This window comes from Mesoplodon mirus, assembly GCF_964341445.2.
Source record: "Mesoplodon mirus genome assembly, chromosome: 19".
NCBI classification, from domain to species: Eukaryota; Metazoa; Chordata; class Mammalia; order Artiodactyla; family Ziphiidae; genus Mesoplodon; species Mesoplodon mirus.
Window position 1 is genome coordinate 49,049,117 of NC_138995.1, and position 25,407 is coordinate 49,074,523.

The window sequence follows — 25,407 nt, forward strand, 5'->3', positions numbered from 1 at the left end:
CTACTAGAACTCCTCAATTAATTTGGTAAAGTTGCAGGACACAAAATTAATATATAGAAATCTGTTGTGTTTCAATATACTGATAATGAACTATCAGAAAGAGAAATTTAAAAAAACAGTCCCACTCACAATCACATCAAAAAGAATAAAATACCTGGGAATAAATCTAGCTAAGGAGGTAAAATACATGTACCAGAAAACAATAAGACACCGACGAAAGAAGTTTAGGTTGACAATGCATATGGAAAGATATACTGTGCTCATGGATTGGAAGAATTAATATTGTTAAAATTTCCATACTACCCAAGGCAATATACAGATATAATGCAATCCCTATCAAAATACCAATGGCATTTTTCACAGAACTAGAACAAAATAGTGTAAAATTTGTATGGGGACTTCCCTGGTGGCACAGCGGTTAAGACTCTGCGCTCCCATTACAGGGGGTCCGGGTTCAATCCCTGGTCAGGGAACTAGATCTCACATGCATGCCGTTAACAACTAAGAGTTCGCATGCCACAACTAAGGAGCCCATGTGCCACAACTAAGGAGCTGGTGAGCCTCAACTAAGGAGCCCTGGAGATGCAACTAAGACCCCACGCAACCAAATAAATAAATAAATAAATATTTTAAAAAATGAAATTTGTATGGAAACACAAAAGAACTCACAAAGCTGGAGGTATTAAGCTTTCTAATATCAAACTATACCACAGAACTACAGTAATCTAAACAGTATGATATTGGCACAAAAACAGACACAGAGATCAATGAAACAAGATAGAGAGCCTGGAAATGAACCCACACTTATAAGGGCAATTAATGAATGACAAAGGAGGCAGGAATATAAAATGGGGGAAAGATAGACTCTTCAATGAGTGGTGTTAGGAAAACTGGACAGCTACATGCAAAAGAATCAAACTGGACTACTTTCTCACACCATATAAAAAATAAATTCAACATGGATTAAAGACTTGAATGTAAGACCTGAAACCATAAAATTTCTAGAAGAAAACATAGGCAATATGCTTTTTTACAATGGTCTTAGCAATATTTTTTGTATATGTTTCCTCAGGCAAGGGAAATAAAAGCAAAAAAATAAACAGTTGAGACTACATCAAACTAAAAAGCTTTCTCACAGCAAAGAAGCCATCAATAAAACTAAAAGACAACCTACCAAATGGGAGAAGATACTTGCAAATGATATATCCAATAAGGGGTTAATATCCAAAATATATAAATAACTCATAACTCAAAAACAACAACAATAACAAAAACAAACAACTCAAAAAATGGGCAGACGAGTTGATTTGATATTTTTCCAAAGAAGACATACAGATATGGCCAATAGGCACATGAAAAGATGCTCAGCATCGCTAATCACCAGGGAAATGCAAATCAAAACCACAATGAGATGTCACCGCACATCTGTCAGCATGGCTATTACCAAAAAGACAAGAAATCACAAGTATTGGAGAGAATGTGGAGAAAAGGGAACTCTTCTGCACTGTTTGTAGAAATGTAAATTGGTGCAGCCACTATAGAAAACAGTATGGAGATTCCTCAGAAAAAATTAAGAATACTACCATATGAACCATCTGTGTCACTTATGAGTATTTATCCAAAGAATGTGAGAACACTAATCAAAAAAGATTTGCAAACCCCCATGTTCACTGCAGCATTATTTACAATAGCTAAGACATGGAAACAACCTAAGTGCCCATCAAAGGATGAATGGATAATGAAGATGTGAGATACACGCACACAATGGAATATTCATACTACTCAGCCATAAAAAGATGAGATCTTCCCATTTGGGACAACATGGATGGACCTTGAGGGTATTATGCTAAGTGAAATAAGTCAGACAGAGAAAGACAAATACTGTATGACTTCACTCCTATGTGGAATAAAAAAACTAATAAACAAACAAAAACATAATAAATGAACAAACCAAATCAAACAAAAACAAATATATAAATACTTAGAGAACAGAGTAGTGGTTACCAGAAGGCACAAGGGGGAGGAAGGGCAAAATTGGTAAGAGGGATCAACTGTATGGGGACAAAGGGAAAATAAATGATTGCATTTATATGAAATGCCCAGAATAGACAAATCTATAGAATCTTAAAGTAGATTAGGGTAGGGAGGATGGGAAAATTGCATAGACTGGAAAATGAAGAAGCATATAAGATGCCTTTCTTTCTTCCTTTCTTCCTTGCTTCCTCCCTCCCTTCCTTTCTTATTTATAAAGTACCTTCAATACCCCAGTACTGATCTTCATGTTGGAGGTGCATTGGTGAAAAGAGACCTGTATTCTTTCAGTAAGTTTCAATCAAGTGCTTGCTGACAAATAAACAAACCATAGTGAATTACCATAGGAGTTACAAAACTTGATGAGTGTTGGATGAATAATTAAAATAGGATGGTTTACAGAGGGACTAGATGGCACCTGCAGAGAGAGTGGTGAGGAACGACCCATTTGAGAAGGTGACAATCGAGAAAGGATCTAGAAGACAAGATAGAACAGCAGTGAGCTCATGAGGAGGAGCCTCCAGGCGAAAGGCTTGTTTAAAGGCTTAAAGATGCATAAATGTGGCTTATGCGAGGTAGAGAAGGCAGGTCACTGAATTAACGTGTGTGTCTTTGTGAGCAAGGAGAAGCATGGAAGGAGGCAGAACCAAGTCAGGTAGGCCTGGATACGCCAACATAAAGAATTTGGATTATATTCTTTGAGAGATCAGAAGATATTAAAAGATGTTACAAAATGGAATTCTATTTATGTAGTTTAGAAATCATCTAATTTCTGTATAGAGAATGGACTGTATGGTTGCAAGCATGAAAGCACAGGACTGGTTAAGCAGTCCTTGCAGTGCTTCAGGTGAGAACTGGATGCAAATAAATGAAGGCTGAGGCCCCATCACTTTGAGGCAGCATTGAAAACAACACTGTCTGCTGGAATGAATGTGCAGGGAGGGTAAGTGAGGACAAGAGAGGGATACAGGAAAACGTCTGGATGTTCAGCTTTGTCTGGTGGGTGGACGGCGATTCCATTTGCTAAGTGTGGGGGCTTGAAAGAGGAGAATAAGGAGAAAATCAAGACGTCTGTGTGGGCCCCATGAAGCATGTGGAGTTTGAGTTGACAATGAACAACCAAAATGAGCTGGGAGGTAAAGAGCTGGATGTATGGATAGAGAGTTCCAGGGAGAGGCAAGGCTGGGTTTTAGACAGACTTGGGAGTCTTTTTTTAAAGGATGAGTTATAAACACATGGAAATGCAAAAGAAAACATATGTAGGAAATGTGGAAATGGAGGCCAAATATGGTCTTGGGTCCCTTTAACATTTAGAGATCAAAGGAGAGATGAAGAACAAGCAAAAGAAACTGAGAAGCAGCAGCCATTAAAATAAAAATTAAGAAAAATGTAGTGGGGCTTCCCTGGTGGCGCAGTGGTTGAGAGTCCGCCTGCCGATGCAGGGGACACGGGTTCGTGCCCCGGTCCGGGAAGATCCCACATGCCGCGGAGCAGCTAGGCCCGTGAGCCATGACCGCTGAGCCTGCGCGTCCGGAGCCTGTGCTCTGCAACGGGAGAGGCCACAACACTGAGAGGCCCGCGTACCGCAAAAAAAAAAAAAAAAAAAAAAGAAAGAAAAATGTAGTGTCATAGAATCAAGAGAAGAGATTGAAGAATGAGGAAGTTGTCAATTGCGTCAAATGCTAACAGGTCAAGAAACATAGTGACAGAGAGGGACTCAGATTTAGCGATGTGGAGATCACTTTGACCTAGAGAAAAGCAGTCTCAGGAAAATAATAGAATGTTCTCTGATAGGACATAGTTATGGAGAGATTGTGAAGTGAAAATTAAAGAAAATTAACATAGAAAAAATTTCCAAGAAGCTTTTCTACTGAGAATAGAAGTGGTGTACTTGCTGGAGGGGGTTTTGGGAAAAGAGAGGGTTTTTAAAAGGTGAACTATTCTAGATATCTAAGCATATCTGAAAGATGATGGAAAAGATCTAGTAAAGGCAGAAAAAAATGTTGATTAAAGAGAGAGAAGGGATAATGGCAGGAAGCACATGTGTTCCTATGGATATTATTGTCTAGGGGTCAATAAAAGTTATTCTTAAGAAAGAATTTTCTAATAGTGATGACCCAGAGTAGTAAAGCTTGAGTTATCAGTAGAGCATGGTGACAGTCCATAGAATAAGCTCAGTGAGATGGCAGCTGTGTTTGTCAGGATTCTCCAGTGAAAACAGAACCAATAAGGGGTGTGCGTGTTTGTCTGTGTGTGTGTGTGTGTGTGTGTGTGTGTGTGTAGATTAGATAGGTAGACACTTAGTTAGATAGACAGAGATAGAGATACTTATTTTAATGAACTGAGTTACAGAACTGGGGGGAATGGCAAGCCTGAATTCTTGCCAGCAGGCTGCAGACCCAGGGAATAGTTGATGTTGCAGTTTGAGTCTGAAGGCAGAATTCCTTCTTCCTCAGGGTATCTCAGTCTTTTTCTCTTTGGATCTTTGACTGGTTGGATGAGGTCCACCCACATTATAGAGGGTAATCTGCTTTACTCAAAGTCTACAGATTTAATGTTATATGTTAATCTCATCTAAAAAATATCTTCACAGCAACATCTAGACTAGTGTTTGACTGAAAATCTGGGCACCATAGCCTAACCAAGTTGACACATAAAAGTAACCATCAGAGCAGGGTACATATAACATTTATTGAGTACCAACTTTATGTCTGTCACAGAGGACATAAGACAGATAAAAGAATGTTACTGGGATTCCTCCTTCACTGAACACTGACGAAGGTGCTGTGGCAGAGAGGGTTCTGGAAACAGGACTGAGTTTAAGTTGGCAGGATCCTCTGACAGTGGAACCAAACTGGGGGTCCTCTAAAACCTGGACCAGGGCAGCTTCTCAAGGGCACTGAGGAAGAACATTATGCTCAACTTCTTTCTGACAATGTCCTTGTGTCCTTTTCCCCACTTAGGGAATGTGCTGAACCAAAAGATGCCTCGGTCCCCCCTAGTAGGTACAGATCACTACAGCCTCAAAAGATGCACCAGAGGAATCTTTCATGCCTTTAGTATTGCCTTCAGGAGCATTTCTTAAATGATAGGGACCCACTGGCAGCTCAGAGGAAACACCCTTATTTCTGTTTGTGGCCCTAAATCCCCACTCAGTACAGGTAGCCCAGAGCCCCACATGCTCTTTCCCTCCTACAGTTTGGATGGAAGAGAATACATTGAAAAGGGGTTCTAGAACCAGGTAGATCCCTTTACCAGTTACCTGAAATCTTGGAACTAGATTCTAAAAAGCTCCAGACTTCCTCCTAAGGCCAAAATATGGAATAGAATAGTCTTCATAGAGGCACTCTGTTGATATGTATTAAAGAAGCCTAGAGACAGGTAAATTATTTGATCAGTAGCATAGAATCTAGTGATTTACCACTTAAAAAAACCAAGTACATATGCAATGATGTATGTACAAGGATATTCTTCACAAATTTAAGTAAAAACTTGAGCACAAAGCAAATGTTCATCAAGGGGAGGGCACTTAAATCTATTACTGTTATGATTCCTGATATGGAACTGTGGACATTCTAATGATAATGTAGGTTGTATGTTGCTAGTATTGTAAGACATTCACAATGGATTGAGTGAAAAAGAATATGAGCGTACATGTAAAATAAATCTGTATTTTAAAATAAATGATACCTTTCTCTGAATAGATTGGCATGATAAATCACTTTCTATGGGTAAACAGAATGAGTTAAAATTTTCTTTTTCTAAATTTTGCAATAGTGTTTATTGAAGTTTTGTAAAAAGAACAGTGACACTTTACTTCCATCCACATACTTTCCCAGACTAACATACATATTGGACTTCACCTCCCATAAGCCATTTTTTTTTGAGAAATCATGCAAAATCAACAAATAGGAAAAACTTGAGCTCTCTACCTAGTAAGCCCCCGAGGGTATTCTCAGGCTTAAAGTCTAAATGAAATCCCTTCTTATGGAGCTAAAAACAAGACTTATTCCAATTCCTCCATAATCTAAGAGGGAGGAAAGGAAGTGAGATGGGCACCCTCCTCCCCATCATAGCCAGACAGTGCCCTTAATACCTGTCTTTAGTTTTTCTCAGGGAACCCAGCCAACCTATCAAGCAAAGGCTTTATACTATTGGTCAAACATATGCACACCTGACACTTCATACTGAAGTGTCTGGTGTCACCTGATACTAGTCACATAAATAATCAGAGATGTGGGATATCAGAGGTCCTCTTGGACAGAAGGAGAGAACACAAACGTCTTGTTGGAGGCTCTGCACAGATTCTACATTGGGCATTCCAGGGTCAGGCTTAGGCCAGATTGGGAATGGACAGGTCTTCAAACCAGTGACAGGAGAACCAGGACTAGGCTCTTGGATTTAAAACTTTGGTCCATAGTGGGATGTGTAGGCTTATTACAAAGTGATAGATGGAGAATGAGCCAGGAACAAGGACAAAGATTTCTACCAGAGGTCTCAGCAGGAGTTTCTCCCTATGGCAAATACATATGATTTTTTTTGATGTCTCTGGAAGCTTAGAGTTCCAAACTTCCTTATCACCCTGAGTCTTGGAACAGTTTCAGCATCGACATGAACTGGCTTTTCTTCTCCCAGCTCATATTCTTTTTTTTTTTAAATAAATTTTTATTTATTTATTTATTTATTGGCTGCATTGGGTCTTCGTTGCTGCGCACGGGCTTTCTCTAGTTGCAGTGAGTGGGCGCTACTCTTTGCTGTGGTGTGCAGGCTTCTCATTGCTGTGGCTTCTCTTGTTGCGGAGCATGGGCTCTAGGCACAAGGGCTTCAGTAGTTGTGGCACGTGGGCTCAGTAGTTGTGGCTCATGGGCTGTAGAGCGCAGGCTTAGTAGTTGTGGCGCATGGGCTTAGATGCTCCACAGCATGTGGGATCTTCCCGGACCAGGGATGGAACCCTTGTCCCCTGCATTGGCAGGAGGATTCTTAACCACTGTGCCACCAGGGAAGTCCCTCCCAGTTCATATTCTAAAATGCACCCTTGGGCTTCCCTGTTGGCGCAGTGGTTGAGAGTCCGCCTGCCGATGCAGGGGACACAGCTTCGTGCCCCGGTCCGGGAAGATCCCACATACCGCGGAGCGGCTGGGCCCGTGAGCCATGGCCGCTGAGCCTGCGCGTCTGGAGCCTGTGCTCCGCAACGGGAGAGGCCACAACAGCGAGAGGCCCGCGTACCGCAAAAAAAACAAAACAAAGCAAAACAAATAAAATGCGCCCTTGAACAGATAAATTCCAATAGCAAAATCATTTATTGTAAATATTGCCTAACAGAAAAGGGAACGAAGGCAGCTCAGGGCTAGTGGAAGGGGGAGGGTTCAGTATGGCACGTAAAGTATTTTCCTGTCTCCTTATTGATCTCTCTTGGCCCTATTTTCTTTCTCAAGTGACTGGCATATTTGTTTAAAACTGGTTTACTTATGCCCGAGTCCCCACTCCATCTGCCCCTGGATTTCTTTTTCTTAGTCTTGCTATTCATCAGAGTGCCTCTATCCTTTCTGTTAAAAATGCAAATCATAGAGCACTTACATGTAAGGGGTTCAGCTTTGAAGTAATGTTTCTTAAGCACTGGTCATAAATAGCTACTGAAATAGAAGCTATTGAAATAGCTTCTCACCTCTGCCCCCAGTCACATCTAGTCCTTTAATGTTAACCCCCCTTCGCCATGAACTTAATTTATGTCCCAAACATCTGAGGACCCATAATGGGAAGGCTTCATAATTCTTCCAAGAAGCTCATGAGGAAAAGCAGCAACAATGAGGAATTCCTATATAAGATTTTCTGGAAGGGCTGAGCAGGGACTTTATGTCTTGGATTTAGTTTAAAGTGGTTCCAGAGTGGTAGTAATCCCAGATCTTGTCTGAAAATAAAACTATATAATCTCTAGAAAAGAGAGGCACTTTCATCCAAGGATATTGGGGAGCCCAGTAAAATCTCTTTTCAAGGACTGAGTGGCACACAGATAACCAACCAAAAAAGGAAACAAAGCAAACTGAGTAAAGAAATTAAAAAATAAATTTACAAAGGTTCATAAGATCCTCAATTATTGGTATTATCAAATGTATATTATGAATCAACTGTGCCTACCATGTTACAAAAATCTTTGAAAAACTGAAAATTAAAAAAAAAATCCCCTGGAAAGGGAATTATGAATGTTAGATAAATAAGAATAAAACACCCAGATTGCAATACAGAGACTGAAAGATGGAAATTACAGAGGATAGAATGGAAAAACCTACCTAACAGCTAATTGGAGTTCACAAGAAGAGGAGGGGAGAAGAGGCAATGTATGGAGAAGAAAAATTTGCTGAGCACAAGAAGATGCCACTTCATAGATTCAAACTGCTCAACAATCCCAAGCAGGAGAAAAATCAAAGAATTTCACACTCAGAAACATTATGCAAAAACTGTAGAAAACATATTTGGTTACCGAATCCAGTTCAATGCCCGGGGTTCTCAGGGGAAAAATTTTAGTATCCTAGTCTCTGCATTCTCCCTTTAAAATCTTGCATTTTTCTGTGTAACTTGTATTTTAATATTAAAAAGGTCATTGTTCTAAAAGAACATTGACCAAGAGATGTGCAATTCTCAGAGAAGGAAATACTAAAGCCAACAGACATGTGAAAAGATTCTCAATCTTATTAACAATAAAATAAATGCAAATTTAAGCCACAATGAGTTATAATTTGACACCTAGCCGATTTGTAAAATTTGAAAGTTTCACAAAAATCAAGTGCTGGCACTAACAGTTGCCAACTAAAATAACTATAAACTATGGCAGGAGTACAAATTGGTACAACTTTGAAAAAAATGTCACTGTTTAATAAAGACATAAAAAGACATAAATGGGAATACACTTTGCACTGGCAAATCTTTCCTTGTTACATACTCTAAGCTTTGAGAGGAATCCAGCTGATGCCACAATGTTTTTAAAAACCACTGCTGCTATAGGGACTGAATACCACAATCACAAGATATACCAAGGTGGAAGCATTACCTCGTGAATCTTATGCATATAAGTACTTGACATATGCAAGAAAATTCATAGTGATACTATTTATAATTTTTAAAAAATAAGTAAAATTTAACTTATTTAAAAAAGAAAGTAAAGGCAGCAACACAAACTCACAGCAGTAGAATGCTCTGGCCTAGATACATCTTTATCCAGGGCCCGTATGGGTGGGCTGGGCAAAGTCAGAGACTAAGAAGCGCTTCTGGGGCCGGAGGAGGGTCAGAGGAGTGTTTTTTTCCCAGGATTGAGGGTCTTTGTCCTCAGTGCCCTCACTCGAGTCCGATAATCCTGAGTCCTTCGAGGACGTGTAATGCACATCACAGCGGCAGTCACTGTCGTAGCGAAGACGTGACCCTCGAACTTCCGGGAAGTGTCATTGGTGCGTGGACAGCTAATGTTGTTAACAGCCCGGACACAGGGCATTTGGGGAAATACAGTCCTGGGCAAGTGGGCGCCAAATACTCAAGACCTATACGAGCTGGACAGCGTGGCAGCAAAGCTTTGGATGAGAGGAGACCTTCGGCTGGTAGAGGCCACTTCGTATCCCGCACTAGCAAGGTTGCCCTTCTCCGGGCCGGACAACATCTGTGCGAGCAGAGGAATGACCCGAAAGACGTTTCGCGGCCGCATAATTTTCTGGGAAGTGTAGTTTCGACGTTCGGGCGCCATTGTCTTCACAGTGCATGTAGACGGCTGCCGTTGGTTCCGGGAAGCAGAGTTCGCCAGGAACGACTGTTGCCCTCTCGGTACTTAGCGTGTGTCCCCGGTGGAGCAGCCCTGCTGTGTAATTTCTCACACAGCCCAGGTTGTGGTCTCGCGGTGCGCCGAGATCGCGCGGTCGCAGAGCCTCCTGGGAAGTGTGGTTTTTGGGAGGCGACCATGCGACGCACCGGCAACTTTTGTCTCTGACGCGGAGGAGTCTGAGAAGTGCATCAGGCCGTGGACTCCGCTTTTGGCCTGCCCCGCGGTCGTCTCCGGCCCTGCAGCGGAATTCTCGGTCCTGGAATTGCGGAGGACTCTGGGCAGCGCAGTTCCCGCAGGGCGGGAGGCCATTGTCCGCTGCAGCGACCCGGCGCGTTAGGTACGCGGAGGTGCCCACTGTGGACGGCCGCGCCCGGCTTCGGTGCCGGCGGGCTCCGCTGAGGAGTAAGGCAAGTGTGCGTCCCGGGAGAGCGGCCGCGGGCTTCGGGCTGATGGCACCCGGGCGCTGGGCATGGCAGCCACAACGTCGCTGGTCCCAGGGTCTGCCCCGCGGTGTGAGCCCAAGCAGGCCCCTAGCTTCTCTGGGCCTCTGTCGTGCTTTGTAAAAGGGGAGTAAGGATGGCGCTTACCTCAGAGCTGTTGCGAAAAGGAAAAGGGAGAGCCAGTGTGCGTTGTACGCACTGAAAGAAAACGCCATCTACATTTAAAAAAAAAAAATCCAGTGTGTAAACCTTGAACAAATTGCTTCAATATCGCCGAGTTTCAGTTTTCTCACAGTTTAAAAAAAGAAATCTGGAATAATGTGAATGCCTACTATGCATAGTGGTGAAGATCGAAAGAGCTCTTATTTAACAGTGTTATTGCTGTTGTTTTATGAGTTTGTCACTTATGTATATGATAGTTGATTTACACGCAAATGGCACCTGGTGACCTCTTGCCTAGGGAAAGGTTAGAGCCCTAGAAAGTGATTCCCAGTGTGATTCTCCATGCAGGTGTGTCCAGAGCTGCAAGATAAGCCTGATTTTTCATGACTGCTTTTTCCTGTTCTTGATCTGCCTTCTCAGGCACTGCCCTTCTATAAGAAGAGAGCCTGGAAAGAGGACTGTGTTGACATTTGGAAATTGCAGAGTCATGTTTCAGGTAAGTTGGTATGTCCCCAAATCTTCCTGAAACACCTACTTATCAGGACTCTTGAGTGTTTGCTTTGCCTTTCCTACCAGTTCCCACCTCACAGAGTCCTTTTAGGGACTGGATCTATGATTCCTTTCATTATAGCAAAGGATGTAGACTGCAGAACTCCAAAGTACTGTCTTCTCTCAGTGCTCCTGTTTTCTACCACTTTGCTGCTAGAAGCCTCTGAAGAGTCTTGAGCAAAACTTTTTTTTAAAATTACAATTCAAAGTTCAAGTTTGGAATTATTTGCTTTGTAGTTGTCCAGACTGTATCATGTGGTCTCAGTTAATGGTGTATGTCAGTCCTTTCAGTTCTTCAAGTCAAGAGAGGTTTGGAGTCATCCTTGAGACCTTTCTCTTATAACTCACATTCAGACACTCTAGTTGGATCTAAAATATACACAGTATATTTACACAATCTGACCATTGGTTACCCCATCACTGCCACTACCACTGCCACCCTGGTCCAAGCCACTTATATTATTGCAGTAGTCACCTTGCTGGATTCCCTGCTTCTGCCCTTGACCCTCTTCAGTCTCTTCTCAATACAGCTGTCATAGAGATCCTCTTGTTATATAATATCCTGTCATTCCTCAGCTTAAAACTCTTTGGTGGCCCTAACTCATAATGGAGGTCAGAGTTGGGTCGTGACATAAAAAGCTTTGTACAGTTAGGCTCTCTTATTACCTCCCTGATCGCATCTTCCTTCTCTGTCTCTTTGTTCCCTGTGAGCTCCAGCCACACTGGCTACTGCCTCCAGGCCTTGGAATTTGCTGTACCACGTACTTGGAATATTCTTTCCCTGGATATACACAAGCTTGCATTCTTACTTCTGTATCTTTGCTCAGGGGTTACTTTCTCGGTAGAGTCTCCCTGAACACCTATTTTAAATTGCAGTCACCTTCTCTCGACTGTCATTTCCACTCCTCCATCACTGTGTTGTTTTTCATAGCACCTATCACTCACTAGCTGATACACTATGTGTTTAGTATATGCATACACTCATTGTTTGTCTCCTCCCACTGGAAGGGATTTTTTTTTCTTTTTTGTTGACTGTTTTATCTTCAGTGTCCAGAGTGGTATCTGGCATAAAACAGATGCTTAGTAAATAGCTGTTGAGTGAAGGAGTGATGAGAAAGTGATGGGACAGAATCATGGCGTGGAAGTGAAGCCTGCACAGGAGAAGGTATGAGTGTTAGATGTGTGTGTTGGGCAGAGTCTGTTTCTTGGGTACATTAGATAATTAGAATTGAAAGAACTTTTTTTTTTTTTTTTAAGTAAAAGCTAAAGTGAACTAATTGCCAAAAACACTCATGGATTCATTTTCTAAACACTTAATGAAGTACCTGTTAGGAAGACTCTTACATAGGTTTGGGTGTACACTGACATGCAGGATTTCATGATCTCGTGCAATACTGTCCAAGAGAACTTTCTACAGTGGGGGAAGTGTTCTATTTGTGTCCTGTCCAATATGGTAGCCACCAGTGCCGTATGACTATTGAGTGCTAGAGTGACTGAGGAACTGAATTTTTAATTTTATTTAAATTTTATTTTAATTAATTTAAATTTATATAGCCAAATATGGTGGCTACTGTACTGAACAGTACAGGACTGGTAGAAAAGTAAGAAAGCATAAGAAATTAAGGTATTTATTCAATATCCTAAGTTCTGGGGACAAAGGTGAATTAACATCCCAGGCTGCTCAGGCAATTGAAGGGGAAGAAAGAGTTGAAGTATCCCTGGGGAAGCAAGGCTGGAGTTGTTTCAGTGTCTCATAGTACCAGGGTGGCAGAGGTAGAAGTGAAGTTATACCAAACTGAGAAAACACCTTGCGTGTAGGTAGAGAGGCCTAAGAGAGTCTTTCAAGGAAGTGCAAAAATTTTGTACAGCAGTGGTTTTCAAAATGGGGTGACTTTATCCCCCTTAGTCCCACTCATAGGGGACATTTGATAATGTCTAGAGACATTTTCAGTTATTATAACTGGGGGTGGGGGTGGTTAAGGGGAGTTGCTACTGGCATCTAAAGGGTGGAGGCTAGGGATCCTACTAAACATCCTAAAATGCACAGGACAGCTCGCACAATAAAGAACTGTCCAGCCTAAAATGTCAGTAGTGCCAAGATTGAGAAACTCTGATTTAAATAAAGATCAAAGAGTATCTATTAGATTATGTGGAGTTTCTTCTCTAGACTATTAATACAATGATATTCATTAATATCAAAACTTAAAATGTAAAGTATCTTTGCATTGGTGGAATAAAACATAGTGTTTTATTCATTTAATGTAGTGTTGATTTTTTAATTTGGTTTATCATTTGGGATTTGTAAAAGCTAATCATTTAAAGACCACTGTGGGGGACTTCCCTGGCGGTACAATGGTTAACTTCACCTTCCAGTGCAGGGGTTATGGGTTATGGGTTCGATCCCTGGTCAGTGAGCTAAGATCCCACATGCCTCGCGGCCAGAAAACCAAAACATAAAACAGAAGCAATATTATAACAAATTCAATAAAGACTTTAAAAATGGTCCACATCAAAAAAAAAAATCTTAAAAAAGAAAAAAAAAAAGACCACTGTGGAAAATAGGAAAAGATGGAAATTTTCTCAGTTCATATGATAAGGCTAGCATAACCCTAATACCTGGCTAAGAGTAAATACAAGTGGAAAAAAGAATTTTCCCTGGTGCCAAAAGAGAGACGACCTCCCCCTCTCTTTTCTTAGAGTGTTTCCTTGAGAAAAATCTGTAATTGTATATCCTTTCCCTGTCCCTTTGAGATGCTTGTTCATCTTTTTCAGAGCTAAATAAGCCTCTGCCAGTTTTGCAAAGCATTAAAGTCTTTCTTAAGGGCCTTGGAGCCATCTCTTCAAAATGGAAACATGAAGGAAGATGCACCCCTATCTCCCTATCTGTATGGGAGTTTAGCCTAGACTCCTGGCTGCAAATTCTAACTACTTGCTTGTCATAAAGATATGAGTTATAAAATTTTTCTTTGGGGGTAAAGGCAGTTAACACAGATGACTACCCCAACTACCAGGTGAATTTAGGATGGACAATGTGTAGCAAATGATGCTGTCAAGTCTTACTTAAGGACAAGTTATCATTTACTTTGAAAACGTGTAATGGATTGTATCTGTCTGAGTTTGCAAAAGGGTGAAATTGCTTTCTGTCCTTGGAGTCTCATTAGTGATTACCTGTGAAGTGCATTACAGTCTGGTTTAATGCTTACTCAGTAATAAAACTGTTTTTTTTTTTTTTTTTTTTTTACACCGTAGAGAGGATTTTCTGCTTGGTAGATTTGATTTTTAATTATTTCCCCAACACCTGATGAAGGTAAATTCCCTCTTTAAAACCAAAGACCAGTGTCACTGGTGAACACATGTATTAATAAAATATCCAAATAAAGTAATAGAACATTGAATCTACACTTGGAGTGAAAAATTGACCATAGCCAAGCAATGTCTATTTCACCAGTGAAAGGTAATAATAATGACATTTTAAATGCATACTTTGTTTGCACATATTTTAATTTGACTAACCAGTAAGCTATTATTAAACATTAAAATTTTTTCTAAAATTTTGCTATTTTAAATAATACTGTGAATGAGTACTATTGGGAAGAAATCTATTTTCTTAGAATATTTTCCTTGAAATGTGTCTTTTTTTTTTTCTTTGCCCTTCCTTTAAGGTTCTATTCAAGGACTACCTATGGCATGAAATCATCCTTCAGTCTTCTTGCCCAGGGGTCTCAAATTATTTTAGATTATGAATATGAGGTTTAATTATGTACCATAAATGTTTTTGCTTTTTGTTTATAAATTGGTTATGTATGTGGTTATGAATGTGTCTATCTTTAATATAAAGGTGTCTTTTTATTATGAACCTATTGGATTCTTCTTGCTTTTTGAAACTTAATTCATGTTCTATTATTTACCTGGCATGTAAACTATAAAAAACATAGCTAAGCACTTGACTATATGCCAAAAGTTGAATGCTGATTTTGAAAAATTTTATCATTCTATTCCCTACTCTCCTGAAGCAGAGCTCTTATATTTATCTCTTAGCCTTATTGTATAACAATGCCAAGCACATAATTATCCAGTTATTACTTAACTTAGATCAGATTCCTGATCATTGTCACAACTGCTGAATCTTGTTCCCTTTCTTCCACCCCAGGGTAATTTTACCCCTTAACCAGTGACAAAAGAGGCCAGGGCTATGGTTGAGCCTAAATGTGTTTGCTATTTCAGGTGACATTTAGTGATGTGGCCATAGACTTCTCTCATGAAGAGTGGGGATGGCTAGATCCTACTCAGAGGAATTTATACAAGGATGTGATGGTACAGAATTATGAGAACCTGGTATCTCTAGGTAAGCATATCTCTGCCTCCACCCCAATGAGGGAGATCTTTCTTCTGCCACTCCAAATTGCTAGAGATCCTCCTTAGTAAATGTTCTGAGGAAATGTATAGCTCTGTTGTGTCCTGCCTGAAGCTTATCTTCCCGTTTCAGTGAACATCCTTCAGACCTTTCTTCGGTCCCTTTTTTGATGATAGTCTCTCCTCCATGAAGGCCACAGCTTAAACAATGTTTGTTCTATATTTTTCCTGTAAGCAGGTCTTTCCATACCTAAGCCATACGTGATTGCTTTATTGGAGGATGGCAAAGAACCTTGGATGGTGGAGAAAAAGCTGTCAAAAAGTTTGTTTCCAGGTAAGTCATGGTGAATCAGGCAAAGGAGATCTTTGTTTAAAGATGCTTGTAGAAAGTATGGAGGCATTTTAGTATATTTTAGGGATACTGTCATCAGAGATTCCAAATGTAACAAAATTGAGGGATCCTTAGCTTAGATTTCAAAACAACCATTCCTCTATTCTAAATTATTATTTTTCTGTATTACTCATGTCATCTCATCAAAAGTGGAGGGTTTTGGCGTCATAATAATTCAAATTGTTATTTATTTGAAATGAAAATAAGGCAATTATTCTTTTTGAGTCCACTTAAGGAAAAATATACAAATGGTTTTAGGCTGAAAAAGCTGTCAATTAGATGGAAAATCACTTTTCCCCTAAGGCAGAACTTCAAAGAACAAATATGAACATAAGTGTTAGAGGAAGTAAGGGACATATAAGGTTTCTGAGAAGATTATTTTCTTTTTTTTTTTCTGGCTGCATTGGGTCTTCATTGCTGCGTGCGGGCTTTTTCTAGTTGCAGTGAGCGGGGGCTACTCTTTGTTGTGGTGCACGGGCTTCTCATTGCAGTGGCTTCCCTTGTTGGGGAGCACAGGCTCTAGGGCGCACGGGCTTCAGTAGTTGTAGCACACGGGCTCAGTAGTTGTGGCTCGTGGGCTGTAGAGCGCAGGCTCAGTAGTTGTGGTGCAAGGGCTTAGTTCTGCAGCATGTGGGACCTTCCCGGACTAGGGCTCAAACCTGTGTCCCCTGCATTGGCAGGTGGATTCTTAACCACTGTGCCACCATGGAAGTACAGAACAGTATTTTTTAATGTCAATAAATATGATTTCACACAGATCCTATATAAACTCACAAAGCTTAAGTCTTTCTGAGCCTAAAGAGTATTTAGACTATTTTGTTTTCATTGTAGCTGTTTAGCACAGTGCTATAAATTCTTCATATTAAGCATACTAATCTGACAGCAAATTTAGATTAACCAAACGTTGGAGAACCAAGGCTGTGTGAGATAAAATGTAGTCTTTCACATAAGTATAGGCACAAAATATTGGCTTGGGATCCAGAATGCCTTCTGCATTTTCTTTCTGATAGTTTCCTTTTTTTCCCCCAAAACTGATTGCCTATATTAACCCATTTTCCTTATTATACTCTGTTCCTGCCTCTGTGAGCTGTCTGTATTCTCTGTGCTGCATTTGAACTTTGTTGAGAAATCATTGAATATATGAAGAGTTGTCAGAGCCATGTGTCTTGGGGGTTAGAGGGGAATGACTTTATTTTTTATCCAGTTCTCTTATTTCTACCATAGAAGTTTCTTTTCAAGAAGTTCAGAAAAAGTGTTTTGCTGTCTTGATATATTACAGATTGGAAATCAAGATGGGAAAGCGAAGAATTATCAACGAAGGAAGATATTTATGATGAAGATTTTCCCCAAATGGTAATAATGGAAAAAACTATAAAACAAAGTCATGAATTTTCAAATTTTAACAAGGACTTGGATTATATAGAGAAGTTGGAGGGGAAGTGTGAAAATCAGGTAGAACATTTCAGACCAGTGACCCTCACCTTTAGAGAAAGTCCCACCGGGGAAAGTGTTTACAAATGCAATACGTTTAGAAGCATCTTGCCTTTAAAGTCTGTTCTTTCTGAACCACAGAGAATTTCTGCTGAAGGGAAGTCACATAAACGTGATATATTTAAGAAGAGCTTACCAGCAAATTCAGTTATAAAAAATGAGAATATCAATGATGGAAAGAAACTTTTGAATTCTAATGAAAGTGTGGCAGCCTTCAGCCAAAGCAAATCTCTTACCCTTCACCAGACTTTTAATAGAGAGAAAATCTATACATGTAGTGAATGTGGGAAAGCCTTTGGGAAACAATCAATCCTTAATCGCCATTGGAGAATTCACACAGGAGAGAAACCCTATGAATGTCATGAATGTGGGAAGACTTTTAGCCATGGCTCATCCCTTACTCGACATCAAATAAGCCACAGTGGAGAGAAACCTTACAAATGTATTGAATGTGGGAAGGCCTTTAGCCATGTCTCATCACTTACTAATCATCAAAGCACTCACACTGGAGAGAAACCATATGAATGTATGAACTGTGGAAAGGCTTTTAGTCGTGTTTCACATCTCATTGAACATCTGAGAATTCATACTCAAGAAAAACTCTATGAATGTCAAATATGTGGGAAGGCCTTCATTCACAGGTCATCTCTCATTCACCATCAGAAAATTCACACTGGAGAGAAACCTTATGAATGTAGCGAATGTGGAAAAGCCTTTTGCTGTAGCTCACACCTTACTCGACATCAAAGAATTCACAGTATAGAGAAACAATTTGAATGCAACAAATGTCTGAAAGTCTTTAGCAGCCTCTCATTTCTTATTCAGCATCAGAGTATTCATACTGAAGAAAAACCCTTCGAATGTCAAAAATGCAGGAAATCCTTCAGCCAGCCTGAATCACTGAATATGCATTTGAGAAACCACACTAGATTGAAACCTTATGAATGTAGTATATGTGGGAAAGCCTTCAGTCATAGGGCATCCCTGTTTCAACATCACAGAATTCATACTGGAGAGAAACCCTATGAATGTATTAAATGTGGGAAGACCTTCAGCTGTAGTTCAAACCTTACTGTACATCAGAGAATTCATACTGGAGAAAAGCCGTATAAATGTAATGAATGTGGGAAAGCATTTAGCAAAGGCTCAAATCTTACTGCCCATCAAAGAGTACATAATGGAGAGAAACCCAGTAGTACAATAAGTGTGGAAAAGCCTTTAGGCCATATAAATTACTATACATGTGAAAGATCATATAAGAGAGAAACTGCATAAATGCAGAATTTGTCATAATATACTGTAGCCATAGATCCTTCCTGATTCAAAATCAGAAAATCTATACTGGAGAAAATTCTTATGAATGTAATGAATATGGGAAGCTGTTTAGCAATGATACAAGCCTTACTGTCTATCACAATTCACACTGTAGAGAGACTATATGAAGGCAATAAATGTGGGAAAGACTTTAGCCAGCATTAATCCCTTATTTGACATAAGTAAATCCACACTGGGGAAAAACCCTTTACATGTTACAAGTATGGGAAAGACATTAGGTGATATGAATCTCTTAAAAAACATTAAACACATACAGGAGAGAAGCAATATGAATATAAAAATTGTGGGAAGTCCAGTTAAAATGCATCCCTCATTTTACATCAAAGAACTCACACTGGAGCGAAAGCTTATGTAAGAAATGTAGCAAAGTGTTCACTAAGCATTCTTAGCTTGCTAGACATCAGAAGATTAATGCTAGAAAAACCTAAAGGATTTAGGAATTATGTGTAAGTCTTTCTTTGCAATGATGCTAATTTGTAAACAATTCTACAGGAGAGCAAACAAGCATATTATAAATGAATATGCATATCTTATAGTAGCAGCATGCATTTTACTCAAGAGTCCTACATAGAAATTATCTTTAGCTAATGGGCATGTGAAGATATTTAGTCACCCAGTGGATCCAATAAATGTTATAATTGAAAATTAAAGTTGCAACAGAAGTAAAAAGTGGTGTGAATAAAATTCTTGGTCTCTAGTAAAATCATTTTGTATATATTGGACTCTTTCACTGACACACTGATATTTCTTACAAAATTTTCCACTACTTTCCTCTTGAAGAATTAGGATCAGCTTTCCTGTATAGCCTTCAGTGGGAGACTAACCAACCTAGAAAAAAGTGGCCTGATCTCTGAGCTAAGAATGTCGCTATTTTGGTAAGGATAATCCACAGTCCATTTCCAGTTGGCTTAATTGACACATTTTAATTTTTACAAGTGCTGTGAGAACATAACCAAGAAACTATACATACTATGAGGGATTAGAGCAGAGAGGATGTGCTTTTTAGTCCAAATCCTAAGGAATGAGTCCTAATTACAGTGATCCTCCATAACTGCAGATTCTGCATCTGCGGATTCAACCACTCGCAGTTGGAAAATGTTAAAAAAAAGTTTTTATCCAGAAAGTTCTAAAAAGAAAAACTTGAACTTACCAGCTGCAGGCAGTTATTTACATGGTATTTACATTGTGTTTACAACTATTTACATGGCATTTACATTGTATTAGGTATTATAAGTAACCTAGGGATAATTTAAAGTGTACAGGAGGATGTGCCTAGGTTATAGAAAATACTATGCCATTTTATGTAAGGGATTTGGAGCACCTGCAGACTTTGGTATCCGTAGGGGGTGAGGGAGTATGTTGGTCCTGGAACCAGTCCCTTGCAGATGCTGAGGACAACTGTATGTAAGGCACACACGCTCTTGGAGTTCATTCTAGGCAAAGCAGACAAGCAAGTTCTGTCATGTTTTCTGCAGCCGGAATACATTATTCAGTGTCTAGTTTCAAGTTTTGTGGCTTTGAGGTACTACTGCTGGCAGCAACACTATAACAGCAGCAGTCATTTCCCCATCCCTTGATCATTGTTATGGGAGGTTGGAATTTACTAGTCCAGAGCTTTTCCCATTACTTCTCCAGCCTGCTCACCAGTTTTGAGAGCACTAGTATCCTGCAACATAGCTTCTTAAAATATTTAAGAGTTTTTGTTTTCTACACTGAACCTTGACAGATAATTATAAGGGGGATGGCTTCAAATATAAGTTTCAGATAAGAAATGGAATAGCCTTACTGGCTTCACAGTTTCCTTCCTTGTGACTGGAAAGGTGATACAGATCAGTGATTAGGATTGTATGGACACAGTTGCAAGTAAAGGGCAGTTATATAATTTATATTTCAGATTATGTTCTCTATGGCATTTGATAGATGTAAGACATTATTTTAAGGAAGAATATTATATTGCTGATATAATTCTGGTATGGAATGATAGCGTTTCCAACTTTAGACAAAATATTCTCCTACTCTGGTACATACGCTACTTTTAACAGAAAGCTAAGAGGTGAAGGCACATAGCAATTCTCACCAGATATAGTGGGTTTGGAATGGGATGGTGAAGCTTTAATATTAAGCAGAAATTTATCTTTCCTTTGATCTAGTTTTAGTTATAAGATTTATTTTGACATTCTATGGCATGTTGAAGGATCTTCGAGAGATTTATAATTAAAGGAATATGGGATGGTATCAAACAAGGATAAGAACATTTATAATTATGGACAGATTGGCCCCTAGAACTATATTTAGTTGTGTAATAATGGCGGTAGCTTTTTGGTTCTCCCATGCTCTGTCCTCTGCTCTCCTAAGCACTGATACAGCAAAGACGAAGTAGTCCTTTAATCTCCCAGATTTTATTCGCTTTCACTACACATAGTTTTATGCCATCTTGTTATTTTGTTATGAGGATTCATCCAAATACTCATACTTTGTCATTTAAAAAGCATGAGCATACACATGATAATGTTTTACAATTCTTGATTTAAAGTGCCTTCACAATAATACTGAACTAGGAAAAGAAAGCCAGAGACTTAAATATTTGAGATAGTGAAGGTTTTAAGAAAGCAATAAGAGTATATACCTGAGATCATAATGATGTTATAATGTCACCAATGGAGAATCATGCTCAGTCTTATCTCTTAACCATTTCTTGATGTGTATGAAGAGCACAGGCTCTGGAGTCATGTTACCTGGGTATAAAACCAAGTTACGTGTATACTGGCTTTGTATGACCTTGGACAAATTACTTTGCTGCACCATGCCTCAGTTTCTCCATCTGTAAAATGATGATAATAAGATCTCAGGATTATTATGAAGATTAAGTGGGTTAATTGATGTAAGATGCTTATAATGCCTGGTACCTCAAAAGCACTAAAATAAATATTAGCTATTAATTTCATCATCATTATCTTCACATGGCTGCTTCATCATTCTGGTCTCAAATGTCACATCTTCTAGTGGGTCTTCCTAATCACCTGTCACCCATCTACTTACTGTTTCACCTTCTGGGGGGCTCTTACAAGACACTCCCATTTGCTTCCAACAAATCTTCCTTTGGTATTTGAACCATCTTGCAGGGGAATATATTTATTATCCAAAATACTCTGAGGAGACACAAAGGACACTGGATAGGAAAAAGTGAGACAAGAACACAGCAGGGCTGCAGGAAGGTGGGAGGGTGTACTACACATGTGTTTTGGAGAAAAAGCAGAATGAAGGAGGCTCCAGGTCCCTGTGGAGGAGAAGTGAGGCTTTGCCCCATGAGACCAGAGGCCTAAAGGTCTTCAGCATCACCTCTCAGTACAGGGTCCTTTGGACTGAGTGCAACTGCCCTCAGTGTTCCTGAATAGAGTTTACAACCATGTTATTGAAGGTCACTGATGCCTGGAAAGTCAGAGTAGCTTCAATAGCCTTGGGCTAGTCATATGTTGCTGGAGACAATTGTGCGGTCATTCGTAAAGATCCTGAAAGAACCAAGGCACACATCATTGAGCACTTTGTGGGAGACTAGCTCTGTGTTGGGCACCAAAGGGGAGCCAGATACTGCCTTTTAAACAGAATGCAATTGTGTTAGAGAAAAAAATGCCCATGATTTCATTGATGAAAGACAATGACAAGGCTGTGTGGCTTGAGGGGCACAGAAAGTAAGTTCTGGCATTAAAGATGAGAAAAAATTATAATGGTAACAAACAATATCGCTAGCAGCAGTATTTTAGTCTCATGGCTGTATACAGTGCACTGTATACCTGCACTGTATGCTGAGAACTTTGTATGCAGCATTCAAGAATTAAATATTACCAGCTCTGGACCCAAATTCCCAGGTTTGAATCAGCCTATTGGTACTGACACTTGCTTTTCATTAATCTTAGAAAAGTTACTTCATTTCTCAAGCTTTGATTTCAGCATCAAAACAAAAATAATTCCCACTTCACCACGTGATTGTGAGAATTTATTCATTCATAAAGCAAACAATGGAGTGATTGGCACATGTAAGTTGTTTGGTGTGTTTTTCTTACTTTTATTAATCCTCCCACAGACTATTAGGCAAATGCTATAATCTTTTCTGTGGCACAGTCAGCAACCTGAGACTCAGGCAGCACTAGCAAATCTCCCAGAGTCACACATCTCAGGAACACAGGCTGAATTTGAACATCCAGTGAAAGACATACAGTTGCCTCCTGGTAATATTGTCTCTCAGAAGATCAGGGTTCTCTTTGCAATCTCACAGGTCCTCTCATGCCTCCTTGAACAAAAAATATTCCCTTTGACCATGTGGTTCGTTCAGCCTAGAGTGTTTCCAATATCTATCAAGTTCACCTGCCAGAAGGACTACTGCCTACCTTACAAAGTTCACTTTAGGTGTCTGACAATAATTCCTCAGGCAAAAATGGAGAAAATGAGAGAGAAAAAAGTAATAAGGCACTTGGAAAACAAAGAGCAAGTTGGCAGAAGTTCCTCCTTTCCAGTAATTACTTTAAATATAAATGGATGAAACTCTCCAATCAGAAGACAGAGACTGGCAGAATGGATTAAAAAGCCGAACATTATCCAGCTACATGCTGTCTATGAGTGACTCACATTAGATCCAAAGACACAAATAGGTTGAAAGTGAAACAGTGGAAAAAGCTATTTTATGCAAATAGTAACAAAAAAAAAGAGCTGTGGTGTCTATACTAATACCAGACAAAACAGACTTTAAATCCAAGATTACAAGTGACAAAGAAGGTCATTATATATATTAATAAAATGTCAACACAGCAAGAAGATATAGCAATTATAAGCATTTACACATCTAATAACAGATCCATCAAAATATATAAAGCAAACATGGAAAGAATTGAATGGAGAAACAGTTCTACATTAATAATGGGAGATTTCAATACCCCACCTTCAATAATGGATAGATCAACCACATGGAAGGTAAGAGAGAACTCAAACAAGTCAATAAACCAACTACATCTAACAGATAAATGACACTCCACCCCCAAAGTGCAAAATACACATTCTTCTCAAGTGCATGTGAAACATTCTCCCAGGATAGATTATACATTAGGCCACAAAACAAGTATCAATAGATTTTAAATGATTGATATCATCATACAAAGTAACTTCCTTGACTACAGCCGAATGAAATTAGAAATTAATAGGAAAACTGGAAAATTCACAAATATGTGGAAATAAAACTGCACACTCTTAAACAACTGCTATGGTCTGAAAATTCATATGTTGAAATCCTACTGCTCAATGTGATGGTATTAGGAGGTGGGGCATTTGAGAGGTGCTTAGGTCAGGAGGGTGGAGCCCTCATGAAGTGGATTAGTGCTCTTATGAATGAGAGCCCACAGAACTTCCTAGCCCATTTTGCCATGTGAGGACTCAGTGAGAAGTCTGCAACCAGGAAGAAAGCCTGACAATTCTGGCACCCTGATCTCAGACTTTCAGCCTCAAGAACTGTGAAAAATAAATTTCTGTTGCTTATAAGCTACCCATTCTCTTGTATTTTGTATAGCACGCTGAATGGACTAAGACAACAATCCATGTGTCAAAGAAGAAATCACAAATTAAATCAGAAAATACTTAAAGACTAATGAAAATGAAAACACAACATACCAAAATTTATGGTGCACAGCAAAAACAGCGCTAGGAGGGAAATTTATTGCAGTAATCACCCACATAAAAAAGAGATCTGAAATCAAATAACCTAACTTCACACCTTCACAAACTACAAAAAGGACAAACTAAACCAAAAGCTACAGAAAGTAGGAAATAACAAAAACCAGGGTAGAGATAAGCCAAATGGAAAAAGAAAAACAACAGAGAAAATCAATGAAACCAAACGTTGGCTCTTTGAAAAGATCAACAAAATTAATAAACCTTTACCTAGACTGACAAAGAGGAAAAGAGAAAACACAAATAACCAAAATCAGAAATGAAACTGGAGATACTACCACCAACCTTACAGAGATAAAGAGGATTATAGTACAATATTGTGAACAACTATACACCAACAAATTAGATAACCAAGCAAAAATGGAAAAATTCCTTGGAACAGAAATTACCTATACTGACTCAAGAAGAAATAAAATATTTCAAAAGACCTATAAGAAGTAAAGAGATTGAATCAATAATCAAAAACCTCCCAACAAAGAACAGTTCTGTACCAGACTGCTGCACCAGTGAATTCCACCAAACATTTAATGATGAATTAACACCAGTCTTTCTCAAACTTCCAAGAAATTGAAGAGGAGGAAACACTCCATAACTTATTCTATGAGGCCAGTATTTTTCTGATACCAAAGCCAGATAAAGACATCACAGGGAAAGAAAATTACAGACCAATATCCTTTATGAATATAGATGTAAAAATCCTCAACAAAATATTAGCAAATTGAATCCAACAGCATATTAAAAGGTTTACTCCCCACGACCAAGTGAAATTTACCCCAGCAATACAAGGGTGGGTCAACACAAGAAAATCAATGTAATCCTTCCCACTAATAAAATGAAGGAAAAAAAACCCATATGATCATCTCAATTTATGCAGAAAAGGCATTTGACAAAATCCAATGAACTTTCAGGATAAAAATGCTCAGGAAACTAGGAATAGAGGGAAAATTCCTCAATATGATAAAGTTATTGGTGAAAAACCTACAGCTAACATCATACTCAAAGGTGAAAGACTGAAAAATCAGAAAAAGACAAGGAAGGAGACCTGCTTTCACAGTTGCTATTAAGCACTGTACTTGAAGTTCTACCCAGAGCTATAAGACCAGAAAAAAAAAAAGTCATCCAAAGTGGAAAGGAAG

General features: G+C 39.3%; 2 protein-coding genes across 6 annotated transcripts in view; one reads left to right on the forward strand and one right to left on the reverse strand.

Moving 5' to 3' along the window:
• LOC309794553 (zinc finger protein 550-like) overlaps positions 1-9,884 on the reverse strand; it is a 36,180-nt gene extending 26,296 nt beyond the window's left edge. Inside the window, exon 1 of the mRNA XM_082606189.1 lies at positions 9,209-9,884. The gene's annotated coding sequence lies outside the window, so the exon portion shown is untranslated. The remainder of the gene's footprint in view (positions 1-9,208) is intronic.
• Positions 9,885-9,963: 79 nt separating this feature from the next.
• LOC309794552 (uncharacterized protein) lies at positions 9,964-19,225 on the forward strand. Of its 5 annotated transcripts, none has more exons than XM_082606184.1 (6): positions 9,964-10,242; positions 10,858-10,933; positions 12,034-12,151; positions 15,211-15,331; positions 15,575-15,673; positions 17,010-19,225. In XM_082606184.1, exons 3-6 carry the CDS (start codon positions 12,107-12,109, stop codon positions 18,494-18,496), a joined length of 1,752 nt encoding a protein of 583 aa, XP_082462310.1. In that variant the 5' UTR covers positions 9,964-10,242; positions 10,858-10,933; positions 12,034-12,106; the 3' UTR covers positions 18,497-19,225. The 5 variants fall into 5 exon arrangements, with proteins under 5 accessions (XP_082462310.1, XP_082462311.1, XP_082462313.1 ...); XM_082606185.1 differs by having other exon boundaries at positions 9,964-10,172; XM_082606186.1 differs by having other exon boundaries at positions 9,965-10,242; positions 15,578-15,673.
• Positions 19,226-25,407: the final 6,182 nt, after the last annotated feature.

Coding starts and splice junctions, on each gene's coding strand:
- LOC309794552 (XM_082606184.1), top strand. CDS start 12,107: ATGGGACAGAATCATGGCGTGGAAGTGAAGCCTGCACAGGAGAAG. Junction 12,152..15,210: donor TGAAGCCTGCACAGGAGAAG/GTATGAGTGTTA, acceptor TTGCTATTTCAG/GTGACATTTAGTGATGTGGC. Junction 15,674..17,009: donor GTCAAAAAGTTTGTTTCCAG/GTAAGTCATGGT, acceptor GATATATTACAG/ATTGGAAATCAAGATGGGAA.